General features: G+C 41.7%; 1 protein-coding gene across 7 annotated transcripts in view; it reads left to right on the top strand.

Annotated features, from left to right (window-relative positions):
* Positions 1-14,872, top strand: part of st18 (ST18 C2H2C-type zinc finger transcription factor) — a 476,845-nt gene that overhangs the window by 332,990 nt on the left and 128,983 nt on the right. For all 7 annotated transcript variants that reach the window (XM_068031828.1, XM_068031829.1, XM_068031824.1 and 4 more), the window contains exons 7-9: positions 7,494-7,696; positions 11,092-11,907; positions 14,272-14,406. In XM_068031828.1, the coding sequence (XP_067887929.1) occupies positions 7,494-7,696; positions 11,092-11,907; positions 14,272-14,406 (1,154 nt within the window). The remainder of the gene's footprint in view (positions 1-7,493; positions 7,697-11,091; positions 11,908-14,271; positions 14,407-14,872) is intronic.

Genomic DNA, 14,872 nt, shown 5'->3' with positions numbered 1-14,872 from the left:
AGCCTTGGACCGAGGCCTAGTGCTGGAACCATGGTACTAAGGTAAGTGAGGCAGAGTTGCCAGGGCCACTCCAGAAGACCCCAGCGAGGGATAGTGGAACGGTGAAGGTGAACTTCCAGCGGGGGTTGGAGATGGGGGTCCATGGAGCTGTAGGTTTTGCCAGCGGGGGTCCTCTGTAAGCCACAGATTGCCCACGGAGGGGGAAACACCCCCAAGCCTGCAGAGAGGGCACCTCATTTTACAAGGCGCCCTCCTTGAGTGGCGGAGGCACCACTCCGCCACCCACCCCCAGCCGTCACTCGTTAGATTCCAGCGGTGGGAAGAGGTCTTTGTGGCCATTAATAGGCCTCTTATGGGCCTCAATTGACCAATGGGCAGGAAGGCCATCGTGGGCCTCTCCCACCCCCAGGAAAATCATTTGGTGATGGGGCAGCGACGGATCCTCCCTTCTTCCATTGCGATCCTATGGGCACCCCATCTCCGACCCCGCCTCACTGGGCACATTAAATTCAGCCCTCTGTGTGTGACATCTCTGATTTACGAAGAAGTTGCATGCTGAAATCTGATGCCTCTTTCAAGAGGACCTGCAGCCACAGAGCAGAACAAGGCCAACATTGCCTGTGGCTGTAAAGGTAACTGTTGCCGTGAGCTTCTTCATGTTGGAATCCTTCCAGGCTGGAGCAGGTGACACCTCTTAACACCTTGCAGTCCACAGTCCACTGCTGCACAAGAAAGGTCATTTATGCTCTGTATAACAGGAGAGGGGAATACATTGCAGTCTCTCTTTACAGGGAGAAGCAGCTGAAGTGTGCATGTGGCTTCACTAGGATTCTGGGCTTCCCCATAATGCAGGGTGCCATTGACTGCACATTAATTTCTTTGTGGGCACCACATCTAAATTTTGCGATGCATTGCAACAACAAAGGGTTCCACTCCCTTAATGTGCCGTTACTTAGCACATCATGCTCGTGAATGCCTGGAACCCTGGCATCAGTCATGATGCATTTATTCTATGCTGCCAATCTGCTGTACCATCAGTATTTGAGTCACGACATCAAACCAGAGGGTGGCTACTAGGTGACAAGGATTATTCGCTGATCATCTGGCTCATGACTGGTGTGCAACCCAAGCACTTGTGGGCAACATGCATATAAGGATGCTATAACATGCTGCTACATGGTATGCCATTAAGCCGACTACTGGGATGCTTAAGCAATGCTTCCGTTGCCTGGACCACTCTGCAGGATCCAGAGTGAATGTCCTGATTTGTCATGGTCTGTAGTACCTTTCCATCATGAGGGCGCAGCCCTTTCCACCATGAGCAGGTCATGAGCAGGAGGTGGATGAGCAGGAGGAGAAGGTGGAAGAAAGGAGCGAAGCAGCACATCCCCATTCTGGCCAGGGTCTCTGTGATCAGCTTATCTGATTGCAATACCAGTGAACACAACCCCAATTCCCCATTCAACAACAGTCCATGCCTTAACTTTTCTCTGATAGCACAAAGTTTGTATGTTGGCTGCATTAGAAGGAACTGGCACAGGTTAATTGTGCATCATGATCCCTGCACCCGTTTTCAGCCTTTATCCACACTTGCCCCCCAGATCTTTGGCAAATAATAACCCCAATAAATTATGCTAGCCAATAAGAATGGATATAACCAATCATATTTTAGCCAGCTGTTAATTCAAACTTTTATTTATTTATTTTAGATTTATTTCTAATATAAGAAACCACTTCAGAGCAAAATTAAAAAAGAATAAATTGACAGTATGCTAGCAATGATTAAATATTTTGGCAGTCAGTTTAAAGGCATCTACCTTAATGAGCAGAATGTAGCAACATATGTTTTAATAAGAACACGAGTATTGCCAGCCAATGAATAGTAGCTTCAGGAGTTAGAGTATGATTCTTAATACCAGCACAGAGCGGCATACTAAACGGTTAATTATTCAGTAGTTCTATCATACAGGTCACTGAAAATTATATCTTCTAGCTTGTTTCATCCATTTACTTTTCACCAATAAATAATTTCCTTCTATCTGCCATTTAACACATTTTGGCCATTGTTTTTATTTCGAAAGCAATGTATCACTGTCATTCACACATGGTCAAGTATACTTCTGTGTATACATTGTACAGAAAGATAAGTTTAGACACAATTGTATATTACGCAGTTTCTCACTTTCCTATTGCCCATGGAAAAAGCTATTTAACACATAGGCATCAAGAAGATTCTTGCAGTGGTCTGTCCCCACAAGAGATCTAGTTTCAGTTGTTGCAGTGACCAACCAATAAGGTACACAGTTTGATCAGCTCAGAACACAGAAGAATGCAAAAACTTGCATTTATATAGCATCTTATCTCTCAAAAATATTTCAAAGCATTTCAGATACAATTAATTACTTTGAGTACAGTAACTGTTCATATGCAGATGACGATTTATGTGGACATACATTTTAAATGAAAGAAAATAGTGTGTAAGTTCTCTTTGTAAAATGCAAACCATTTAAATAACTCAAAATGGCTGAAAACATTCCAGTGTATTAGTGTAGACAAAGAGAGAAGGAGAGAGCAAGGAAGGTATATGAAGGCTGCACATAGCCAAACTCAAAAAAGTTAGGGGGTAGAAATTGGTCCTTGTTATACCCATTCTTCAAGCCCAGTTTTTGTGGTGCTATACTCCAAAGTTGTTGGGTCAGACAATTTTTCCGGTGTCCTTAGTGGCCATCTAAAATAGGCATTATCTTAACTCCTGTTTTAGGTTGCCTCTACCAAAATAGACTGCCTTGACTGGAGCCAGCACAGTGCTGCTTTACTTAGGGTTTTTCTGTCATGGATACAACCAGGAATGTTCCTCCCAGCTCCACAGCACTCCTGAGGGCCACTGGTGGCCTATGATCAGTCGCACTCCCATTATCCTCCCTCCCAAATGTACCTAGGGGCCACTACAGGCTAGATTGATGGTCCAAAATGGATCCCCTGGAAATGGTTGAGTTACCGCTCATTCAAATTATTGAAATGAGGCCTGTGGCCCAATTTAAGCTGTTTCATGCCTCACAATTTGGGCACAGCATTGATATGGCCCAAAAACGAACCTTAACCAATTTCTAACCCACAGAAGCAAAGAAGAAGACTAGTAAACCTTATATGCTCTTTATCATTCAATGATTTAATAATTTTTGATCATACTGTCTCTGAAAATTCATGGACTATGACCCTAAACATTGAACCAGACTTGTGTTAACCAAGAACTTCCAGCACTGGCTCTGAAAATGTTTGCAGGATTAATAGGGAGCTACCTCATTTGCACGGGGGCCAATGTGTGCTGCTGCACTATGGATCCATTGCTAGTGCCCACTTGTCCCATGTGGCTAGAGAATACACTCACCATTGGGGAGCAAACAGAGCTGCTTCCTGTCGGGCGTAATATAAATAATTCTGGAGTGCACCAGGCACACATAAGGGTGCAGACAGATTGGATACAGGAATATAGGTGCTCCCTGGACTGCAAAAGCAGGGAATACCTTAAAGAGGCTGTTCCCTGGATACCCCACAAGAAAAAAGAAAACAGTTTTTGAGGCATTGAGGCTATTTGATAGGGTATAGAACAGTGAATTTTAGAATTGTCAGCTGCTGACAAATATTGTAGTGTTGAGACTAATTTTGACCAAGAAGAAGAAATTTGCATGTCAGTGATATTGTACTTTAATTAAATGTGCCATCCTTTGTGAATGTATGCGTGCTGCTGTGCCTTGGCTGCAGTACCCCAAGCAGGAATGTGGGCACTTTATCTTAGGAGAAATGTGTTGGTTTGGCTGAGACTTATTACTCGTCATGAAATGGAAGAGTCACTTAGTGATGGAAGCGAGGAATCCTGCTTTGTGGCAGGATGACCTTGTTTCTGGCTCAAGACAGGGCCAGGCAAATTCTTTTTACCAGCCATCAGGTAGCTTGTTGTTGTTTTCCCTTGTCTGCCTTGAAATGAGTTATTTTACAAAAGGAAGGTGGCACAGCATTGAACAGCTTCTATCACTAAGTAAATTAGACTAACAGAATAGCAGTAGTTCTGTTGCAGCAAAGTCAATTGTTATTCAAAAAGCAAAACATAAAGCTCTTTCTTAATAATACTTGTCATTTTAAGAACAAAAAGACCTAAATGACAGCTCAGAAAGTGGCAATAGACTGCCCGAGATCTGCATCAAACATGGTGAGAGAAAATCTGTGTAGAGCAATTGAACATCAATTTGCATGTAATATAAATTGCAACAACCACTTCAAATTCAGTCAGGTGCAGGCACCAGAAAAAGAATTGGGGAAGTTTGGCTGCTCATTGTTCCTCTGTGGTGCGCTGATTTTTTGGGAGCTATTTGGGAGCAGGGCAGAAGAAAATCTGCCCTACCTTGTCCACTCTATTTCTGTTGGGTGCACTTCGATGAACATACTAGGGAGCTGAAACTTTGGACCTTGATCCAGTTAGAATGAGAACTGATGATTTAAAATTCCACATTGATATCTCATGGCTCTGAGGAGTTCTTGCAGACACCATCATGTAATTTTCCCTTTGCTCTATGTTCATAGCTTCGGCCTTGTATCTGTCAGAAATAATAAGTAACATAAAAGTGAGTTCTGGTGATAATTTTACAGTCTGGTTCAAACCTATAGGCTAAAAAAAATGCAGAAATACAGTAAGTGAGAACAAAGGTTGATCTGTAAGAAGAGTTCTTAGAAAGCAAACCCACAAAGTAATAGCAACAAAATCAATTTTTAATTGTTATTTATGGGACAACACAAGTATATCCCATTAAAATAAGTAAATAAAAATCAAGACCAAAACCACATTTATAGGAAGGTCAAAACTAAGAAGTGATGGCTAGCAGTTATTTTTCTCCTGTTCTGCCTTTTCTTATAACAGCAGTAACTCTTGCTCTGGTGTTGGTTATACAGATGCTGGAAGCCCTCCACTACCTCACATAAATTGTCACCATCACTATCATATGTAAAAATATGTAATGTTGCTGAGATGTTCAACCGTGGAAGTTATCCAATTTGTGCCCACGTTAATTTTTTATGAAGTTTATCAAGAGGAATTTCATTCAAAAGATGGGCAATTTTCATTCCCTTATTGTTCCATTTTCTGCTGGCTGTCCACACCTTCCAATTTGCAGGAGGACCTTCATTTATGCAAAAGTAATTGACCTCTCCCTGCCACTCAGCCTGTGGCACAGTGCAAGCCCCTAAATAGTTGATGCTATTATATGCAGCATATGACACCCATGTACTGTATTGTACAAAATGTCAGCTGCTATTTACAAAATAGCAGAGGCATCTTGATTACTGTAACCTTGTTTGATTATTAAGTTAGTCTCATATATATTTCAATGCTATCAAGTGCTTTTGTTATCAATTATGTATTACTATTAGAGTTTTGTTTTTGTGAAAATTAATCATGGTTTATGAAAATTGTTCCTTGGATTTCAATGAATATCTCTGAGGCTCCCACAGTTTTCAGTAAAAGTGAAGGGGGAGAAATTATTTCACATAGAACTGCTTCGAATGGCACTTTGCAGAACTACATCGATTCCCTGGGGGCAGACAGGGCAATGGACTACAAGCTGCATGGTCTGCACAGCATTGCTCATTGACATCATTGAAGAATACTGTAGACCTTGCAGATGGCGGCCCATGGGATTGCCTGGCTCCAATTAATCGATGTAGTCTGCGTAGCAGTACATAGTAGTTGTGTATAGATACACTAGAAGCTGTGCTACGCAAACAAATTTCTCTCCCAAAATGTCTGAAGAATTTGTCAAAATTCCTGACACAACCAAGCTGTAGTCAAATAATGACAAAATGAAACAGCAAGAAATAAGATTTTTTTGCATTGAATAGACTTGTTTGTTGCAGAGAGAAAATAACTTACAGAAAGAGAAAATGATCTGACCCTGGCCTTTTACTTCATTAACTCCTATTTTAATTCATTAACTTACAAGGTTAATTTTAAATAGGGGTGGTGTATTTCACATATTCCTGTTTTCACAAATTCTGAGTCAATTCTTGTAATATGTCTTCATGTTTGAGTTTCAACCTGAGTGGAAAGTCAGAATATTATTTGGTCCATATATAAATTTAGTAAAATTGTCATAAAGCAATACTTTTCAGTCACTACAGATTATCTAAAATAGTTTCCAACAGTGCTGTATGATAATAATGATTCACATGTGGCATAGAAACTGGAAGGGGCAATTTATACATTGTTATGAATTATAAATGAGTTCTAAAGAGGCAAATTTTTAAACTATGTTCATTTTTTAAACATAGGATTAAATTTACCAAGGGGGATTTTGATTGGCTGAGAATTATGCCAAAGCTCTTCATCCCAACCCATCCTCAGAATATATAATTATGTCAAAGCATCTCTCGCAAAGTGAATATGTAGCAGATCCCATAAAGTATCATAAATCCAACATGGTAGTCATGAAAATTTTATGGCTCCCAAATGAGCAGGCTGGTGGCGGAGGTGGGTGGAAAACTGAGTGGTGTGTAGGGGGGGGGGGTTGCTGTTCCCAAACCCTCCTACCACCGCTGCAATTTTACACAGGACGATGGTGGGGAGAAACAACCTGCCTGCCCCAGGCCAATCAAGGACATTAAGTGGCCAATTAACTGAAACCGCCGCGGGTATTTTATCCTTGGCATCCGGACGGCAAAAGCCTCAAGAACGCTGCCTGGTAAAACCAGGCGCCCTTCTTGCAGGCTGGGCGTGGCCCTCCTGATCAGGCACTCTGTGCCCCACAGAGGGCCGCCCCCGAAGCCCCAACTTCCCCCAACGCAAAACACTCTCCCCGCCCCCCCCCCCCACAACCGACCTCCCTTGCCTCGCCAGGGCCCCGCCAACCCCTAAAAACTTAGCTGCCTTCCAGAGCCCTCCTTCAGCCCCCTTGCGAGGACTGGGCGTAGTCCCAGCAGTGGGCACTGCTCCCAGTGGCGCTGCCGGCCCGCTGATTGGCTGGCAGCTTCATTAGGCAGGACTTCCTGCCTCAAGGAGGTAGAAGTCCCGCCCAAGACCAATTAAAGGCCTAGGAGCAAAAATTTCTGGCCTGGTTCCCCAGGTCCGGTGGAGGTGGGCTCTCCAGCGACTTTTCAGCCGGTGGGCGGGGCCTCCCACCCAACGAAAAATTCCAACCTATATTTTTATCATTCACACATAATTACTTGCAATTAAGAACAATATGACCTAACAGAATTAAGTAAGATGGTTACATGCAATCCTTTTATCTCACACCATCAATATGGCCCTATTGAGGATTCTCACTGCCAAACAGCAACCATGCCTTTGTTGTCACTTAGCTAGCCCGCATAGGCAGGGAGAGATTCTTTCTGTTCTGACAATCCAGCAATGCACTTCACTATTATTCAAATATCATATTTTTTATGCACCTTGTTATTTTGCAAACGGAAATATATTTAATTGTTCATTTTCTTTCCCTTTAAAGTTCACATAACTGTTCTGTGGCAAAAAAGAGAAAGATGCAGGAACAGAAATTTGGATCATCGGTAAACAAGAGAAAATCCCTACTGATGAAGCCCCGTCACTACAGTCCCAGCAAAGACTGTGAAGAAGAAAGCAAAGAGGGTAAAGACACTGAAGAGATTCTAGCACAGACAGATGAAATGGAAAACAACAGACACTTGTTAGGTATTACAACAAAAATATCCCATATCATATTGCAGTCCAAGATCTATTTTAGAAATATATTCTTTAAATATGTAGCCAGTCTAAATAGGCTAATCAATGAATAATCTAACAATATTCTAATGAGGTATGTCCTCTTTCAATGGTGTTTTTCAGTAGGGTAATAAAAAAAAGTTTGTAATGTAAATATGCATTTTAACCACTTCCAGTACTCTGTAACTAATGGAGATATATTAGAGCTATGTAACTTAGCAACAGTAGTAAGTGTTGCTTTCTAGTGCTTTTACTAGGTAAAATTCTTCCATTAGTAATGTACAAATGTGGCCAAAGTAGTAGATTGAAAAACAATTCTATGAATCATGCACAATCAAATACAATTCTGTTTTTTTTCATTGTATATATTGTTACATTTGCACAATATTTTCTTATTCCATATAAGAATTGCAGCTACATTAATTTTCTCTAGTCTACTATTATGCTAAAAAAATTAAATTATTTTTCCAAGGGTGAAAGAATAATGGTTACTTGCTACTCAGATGTTACATCTCCATGTATGTATCACAATACATAAAATGTATTGTTACATGCTACTGATCCATAATCTCCCTATGCATTTTAATACATATGACAGAAAATGATAAGCTATAAAAAGTACCTTGCTCTCACGTTTATTAGCCATAATGCTCACTTGATGTTAATTAGCTGTTAATAGTAACAGAGTCATGAATTTTGTGCTGGAGGCCGGTTTCCCGGCACCGGGCCGAAAAGGCGGGAGAAATCCCACTCCGCCTCCTCCCGTTCCCCAACCCCGGAGCAAACCTCTAGTCTTTTTAAATCAAAGTTTCAGGAGGTGGAATTCCCGTCGCTTTAAAGACGGGGATCCCGCCTTCTTGAGCTGCCGGCCAATCAGAGGGCAAGCAGATCAGCAGTATCGGCAGCACCACTGGGAGTGGTGGCCACTGTCAGTACTGCAGAGGCCTCAGACTCAAACCCAGCACTGGAACCCTGGACAAGAGGTAGTTGAGGCTGGGGCCAGTCCGGAAGGTCACAGTGAGGGGGGCAGGGAGACACTGTTGGGTGGTGTTGCAGACAAGAGGGAGGGAGGTCTTGAGGAGAAGTGGCTCCCAGTGGGGGTCCTCCATGTGCCACAAATTGCCCACTGAGTAGCGACCCCCCCCTCCCTCCAAGCCTACAGGGAGGGCACAAGGTGACCTCCTCGCATGGCGGACGTCCTCCCCACCACTGGTAAAATCTCAGCGGTGGTGGGAAGAGGCACGCATCTAGCCGTTAATAGGCCCCTTAAGGGCCTCAATTGGCTTCTGGGTGGGAAGGCCATCATTGGCCTATCCCGCCCCCGGGAAGATTGCTTGGTGACAGGGAGGCAACAGGCTCCCCACCCTGCCACCCCCTGTCACCTGTCACAATACTCCATGTCCCCCGCCTCCGAACCCACCTCATGGGTCCAAACAAAATCCAGCCCATACAATTTTTCAGCACAGAGGGAAGCCATTTAGCTCATCACATCGATATCAATTTTATATAAGAGCTATCCGTATAGACCAATTTGATTTCCTTTTCAATCTATAATAGATTAAAAATATTACATCTGCATGCACTTCCTGTGTACAAAATCTTTCATTCTGTTGTCATGTTTTTGTGATACTTGTGGCAGCTTTTTCCATTGGAAATTCCTATGTGCGCATTTAGAGCAGAAACTGCCTACGCAGAGTAGTCACGTTCTAATTACGCCCTCTCACTAGGGGAGATACTGTAGGACCTCATTTTCACATCTTCCAGCTGTCCAGCCTGTACTGCGGTGAAACCCCAATGGACCAACCAGCTCTGCTTCCCACATCACCATAAATTTTTCTATAGTATTTTAAATCATAACAAATAAAAGTATAATATGAAGAAGGATAAAATGCATAATTTCAAAATGAGGACTGAATTACACCTGCACATTCTGCTCCAAATTTCCCTGGTCCTCTAGCTCCACTTCACCTGAAGACGACACTTGGGGCTGAATTTTTCAGGGAGCCTTGACGGTTGCCGCTGGGGCTGAAAGCGGGAGTAAACCCCACTCTGGCAGGTAGTGGGACTCTGCGGCGGCAACTTGCCAACGGTGGCCTCTTAATTGCCGCTGCCATCCAGTTGAAGACGGCAGCCTTCCCCCAAGAGTTGTGCCAATCAGAGGGCCGGCAGCATGACCAGGCGCTTCAATGACGGGTGCCTTCAAAGAGAGGTGGCCATGGTGGGGGTGGGGTAGGAGGATAATGTGGTTCACCAGCGGCACCGTTGCTGTGGGAACAGTCATTGCTGCTGGGGGGGGCCTCTCCATGGGCCACAGAGTGCCCATCAAGGAGGGCCCCCCCCCCCACCAGAACCTGCTGGAGGCCACCAGGATTTACCTGGCAGTCTCCCTATGCAGCGTTGGGCCCTCCCAATGCAGGCAAAATGCCTGCTGGGGCAGGAAATGGCCCTTAATTGGCCAATTAAGTGGCTTAATCGGCCACCTGATGGGCAGCCATACTGCTAAGGTTCTCACTGCTGGCAATATGCCAGGGCAGTGGGAAGATGTCGGGCTCCCCTCCCAATGCCTCCCCCTGCCATATTATCATCCCTCCTGCTTCCTAGCACATCTCCAATGGGCTGGGAAAATTCAGCTCTTAGACTTCACTTCCTATTTGCAACGCTGCAGGAGATCAGTTGAATTTTTCTTCTAAATTTCTCTTTTTCAAATATTTAGCCACTTACAAAAGTTAGTATTAATTCTACTTCCACGACCAACAACCCTCTGTGTAAATAAATTCTCCTAACCTCTCTCTTTTTTTCATTTGATTTTGATCTTAAATTTATGCTCCACAGGTATCAACTCAGTAACCAGTGGAAATTGTTTATTTCTGATTGACCTTAACAAATCCCTCAGAATTTTGAACACCCCCTTCAGGTGTCCTCGTAGTCTTCTTTGTTCTGATCATTTGAAAATAGATCCCCTCCACTGAATGAATGGATAAATGTGCTATCCTGTTTGGATATTGAGCCATACTAAGCAGGCTTTCACTCCCCGTCGATACCTAGTTGGCTGTTCACAGCCATAGTGATAGTTGGTCTCAGTTCACTGCAACTAAAGTTGAAAACTATCAGCCTTGGTCTTCGTTCTTGATCTCTAACCATGTTAATCAAGACAGGATGAGGCTTGGCTGTGGTGTCTACAGTGGTAAAATAGCATTCACTGACAAGGCTAATGCTGGGTGTGAAAGGAACCAACAGGCTGGAGAGTTCTTTCCCATCAAGAAATTAACACCTTCAGAAGATGAAGAAGCACAATGTGAAGCAAACATCAGATAGTTGTTTACTGTATTGAACAAAAACTTTTTAACAATATGTTTGTTTCCTAGAAAACAGGCTTCTGCGATCAGCACATGAAAATCTTCAAATGGACCTTCCAGAGAAAGATACCAACAATAACAGTGATGATTTTAACAGCTATCAGGAGCTGGTAGCTAAATCACTTCAAGATCTGGGGAAAATAGCAGAAGATGCAGCAATACAAAGATCCACTGAAAGCAATTTAAATGACAGTGGGGTACAGTCTTTGGAGGGAGAAAGTGATGCAGATGAAAGTCATACATCCATAATCTTCAGTAAAGATAAAACACCTGTATGTGAGAAAGAAATGGTACTACATTATTCCTATGGAGAAAATAATCAAATGTTTTCTGAAAATATTTATGATAACTGTGACCAACCCCAAGATTTATCAAAACCTTCAAACATGAGTGAGCTCAAACCCATTGTAGTCCAAGGTTATAACCTGGGCTATAAGCCTCGGGACAATTTAGATGCAAGAGTAAAGGAAATTGGGATGATGGAAGTTGTCTCACAAGAGACTGTTTACCAGAACAAAGTTAACAATATTGGAGAAGCGCAAAATTCAAAGCCAGACATTTCTGTCAGTAAGATGGGGTCTCCAAAGACTGATGACGATTGCACTTCTCAGGTATCTACAACGACAGAAGGTTCAGAAGATTTTGACACAGCAAAGGGGAACTTAAGTCTCCTGGAACAGGCAATTGCTCTGCAGGCAGAGCAAGGATACATTATAAAGGGAACACACAAGGAAAATGAACGGATCTTATTGGAGAAGTTAACTGCAGAAAGACAACATTGCAAAGTCATTGACATTGGCATCCGAAAGAATTACTCCAGCCGAGGTAAAATGCCTTTTTTTGCAGGATCACTTTTCAATTCACTCTTTCAGATTATTTTTTCTTTTTGGGCTGCTCTGCATCCATATTGTCTTTTTTAACTGGCACAGCCATGACTTGCATTTCTTGTGGTCAAAGTCAGTGCTGCTGTGGGTGGGATTGGTCTTACTATATATATTTCCCTCACTGCTATGTAGTGTTCCATTTAGTGGTTGGTAATTGATGAAACTTGTTCCGTCAAGGCAGGCAAGTTTTAGTATAATTCATGACTATAATTCAAATCTACAGGTTAGAAATTGAATACCTACTGCAAGAGCTGTCATATGAAGACTCGGGGATGAATTTCTGCAGGGGTTCTCACGATTGTCCACCATCAGTTTGGCAGAAGAGCCATAGAATGCCCAGGAAAATGACATTAATGTCAGTCACAGTCTCCTAAGGTTCCATAGCTCATCTATGAAAGTTGCAGCAGACAATTGAGAAAATCCTGTAGAAATTCATTCCCATTTCTTGGCATATTTAGTCTCTGTCAACAAATGTTACTAAATCAGTTGCAGGGTCTTAAGAAAGCCCAGTATATAATTCATTCTTATCAACAGTTACTGCATCATTTATGCAAGACCATTCAAGCATTTCCTTCAATTCTTGCAAAGGAAAAATCACAGCCTTAGCTAGACAGAGAATTATATAGAATATACAGCACTGAAACAGGACATTCGGCTCAATTGATTTATACTGGTGTTTACGCTCCACACCAGGCTCCACCTTACTTAATCTAATCCTATCCTTTCTCTCTCATGCATCTTCTTCATTTGTCTAGTTTCCCTTAAATACATTTCTAGACACCTCTGCATTTAGTAGAGTTCAAATGAAAAATTTAGTGGAATGACCTCTATTTTTGTCCATTTCTGTGGGTCTGTGTTAGTGCTCTAATGTTCAATACCTGTATTCTAAAAAGGCATAAGTAACAGTGAGTTAAATTAATGAATAGAAATATAGTATAACATAGATACCTAGAGTTTCTGTGGGGATTTGCTTGATCTTGCACCATAACCTGGGCAAAGCATAAGCGCATACTCTGGAGAAATGGAAAATCTACTGCAGAATGTGCAATGAATAGAGACAAGCTGCCTTCCTTGGTGGCCAGGCTTCCTGTGCCATTAACAAGGGAGTATGCTATAGAATTGACAAATAAATTAGTTTTGTTAGCTAGAAGCATTTACAAAAAACATGTAAGAGTCACTATGAATTTACGTGAACTGTGAAAACTGTGTATAGAAATCCCGAGTTAATTCCAGAGAGTCCATCAGTTGCTACAAGGCCAGACACAAGCTCCCTTACACTTACTGTTGCAGATGGGGGGGGTTGAATTCTTTGAGTTTTACACAAATTCTGTTTGTGATTGAGTTTAGCACCAAGGAGTGATGGAGAACTGGGAGAACCTTTTCTTTTGTCCTTGTAAATTATTTCTTGTAAACTAGTTTTTCTTCCATTTCTTTTTCTGAGGGCTACAAATGCGTGTCTGTACATTTGTTTTTGGCCCTCCATTAATGCTACTCCAGAAGGTGCACAAGAATAACTTGTGTGATTGATTCATTAATTTTCTCTCCATCCATTTTTGAAATAGCTTCTCCCCACTTTGTAATGCCTGAAATATTGCAAATTGAAATTATCCCAATATATAAGGGGAATTGTGGAGGCAAACCCAGTATCCTGTCATTCTGTCACAGAGTACAATGTAGCTTCAAGCATCTTGTACCATTGTATTATCGTGGAATTGAATCCTAAGGCTGCATTACACTACAACTGTAGATTTTGTACACCAATAAAACTTGGAAATGGTTCATTATATTTTTTATGTCATATTCAGCTTTTTAAAATCTGTTTTTTCACAGGTGGACTCGACAATTATTAAAAATGCTTCATTTTTGTGATAAAACACATTTGCAGCTGTATTCGTAAAACTGCACCAGGTTATGACTCTTAAATATATCAAGGAATATTTTAAATGCAAGTTAAAAAAAACAATTACGTTCTAAAGTGCTGTCTGATTGTGCTGGTACATGGCTAATTTTGTGTTTGTGATTATGTAAATGAGTTTGAGCAGCAACACGAACATAAAGTTAATCCAGAAAAATTGAACAATTTCAATTGCAATTTGCACCCAGATTGCCAATCACAGCCAAAGCAGAAACTCTATCATGTAATGTTTAATTGAGGGATATTTACTAGCACTTGGCTCTATCCTTATACCTGCATGGTTTTGATTGGTTTTGATAAATGTATAGCATTATCGATGAAGAAATGTGTGACTAGATGGATGTATTTCTGTTAGTTAACTCACTGCTAATGCTCTGCTGATTTTTACAGATTCTATTAGATCTGACAAAAAAGAATCAAAGTGTCCAACTCCAGGCTGTGATGGCAGTGGTCATATTACTGGGTTGTATCCTCACCACCGGAGTTTTTCAGGCTGTCCTCACAAAATGAGAGTGCCACCAGACAGTGAGTAATTAGCAGTGCAACATGCTTTTCCAGCCTAAAATCAAACTTTACACACACTTGCTGTATATAAATCAGAAAGCTTTTCTATTGTGGTCAGATGGGATATTAGAAACATTCAAAATCTCTGTAGTTATAATAAATATAAGAGTATGTACAATATTTAAATTAACGGAATGAAGCAGTCTAGATCTGAGAACTGGCTACACTTTAGTTGAACATATGGGGTTTAAACAGACCAAATGTTCTGCTGGGAAAATCTAGTGTATTGATATGATTATCGTTCATGGCTCCACCCTGTTACGGAATGATTCCAAACTCAGCACATGGTTTTAAAAAAAAGGAGGAAAGCTGACTCCATAAATCTGCAATTCACCTGCTGGCTTAGAACTCAGTGGCAGCTCATTTCACAGGTTCAATAGACAATGTTGGTCACTCTCCCACTCTTTAGCCTACTATTTGAAGTAAA

Source organism: Heterodontus francisci, chromosome 5, assembly GCF_036365525.1.
Source record: "Heterodontus francisci isolate sHetFra1 chromosome 5, sHetFra1.hap1, whole genome shotgun sequence".
Classification (NCBI taxonomy): Eukaryota; Metazoa; Chordata; class Chondrichthyes; order Heterodontiformes; family Heterodontidae; genus Heterodontus; species Heterodontus francisci.
This window is presented reverse-complemented; position numbering and strand designations above follow the sequence as displayed.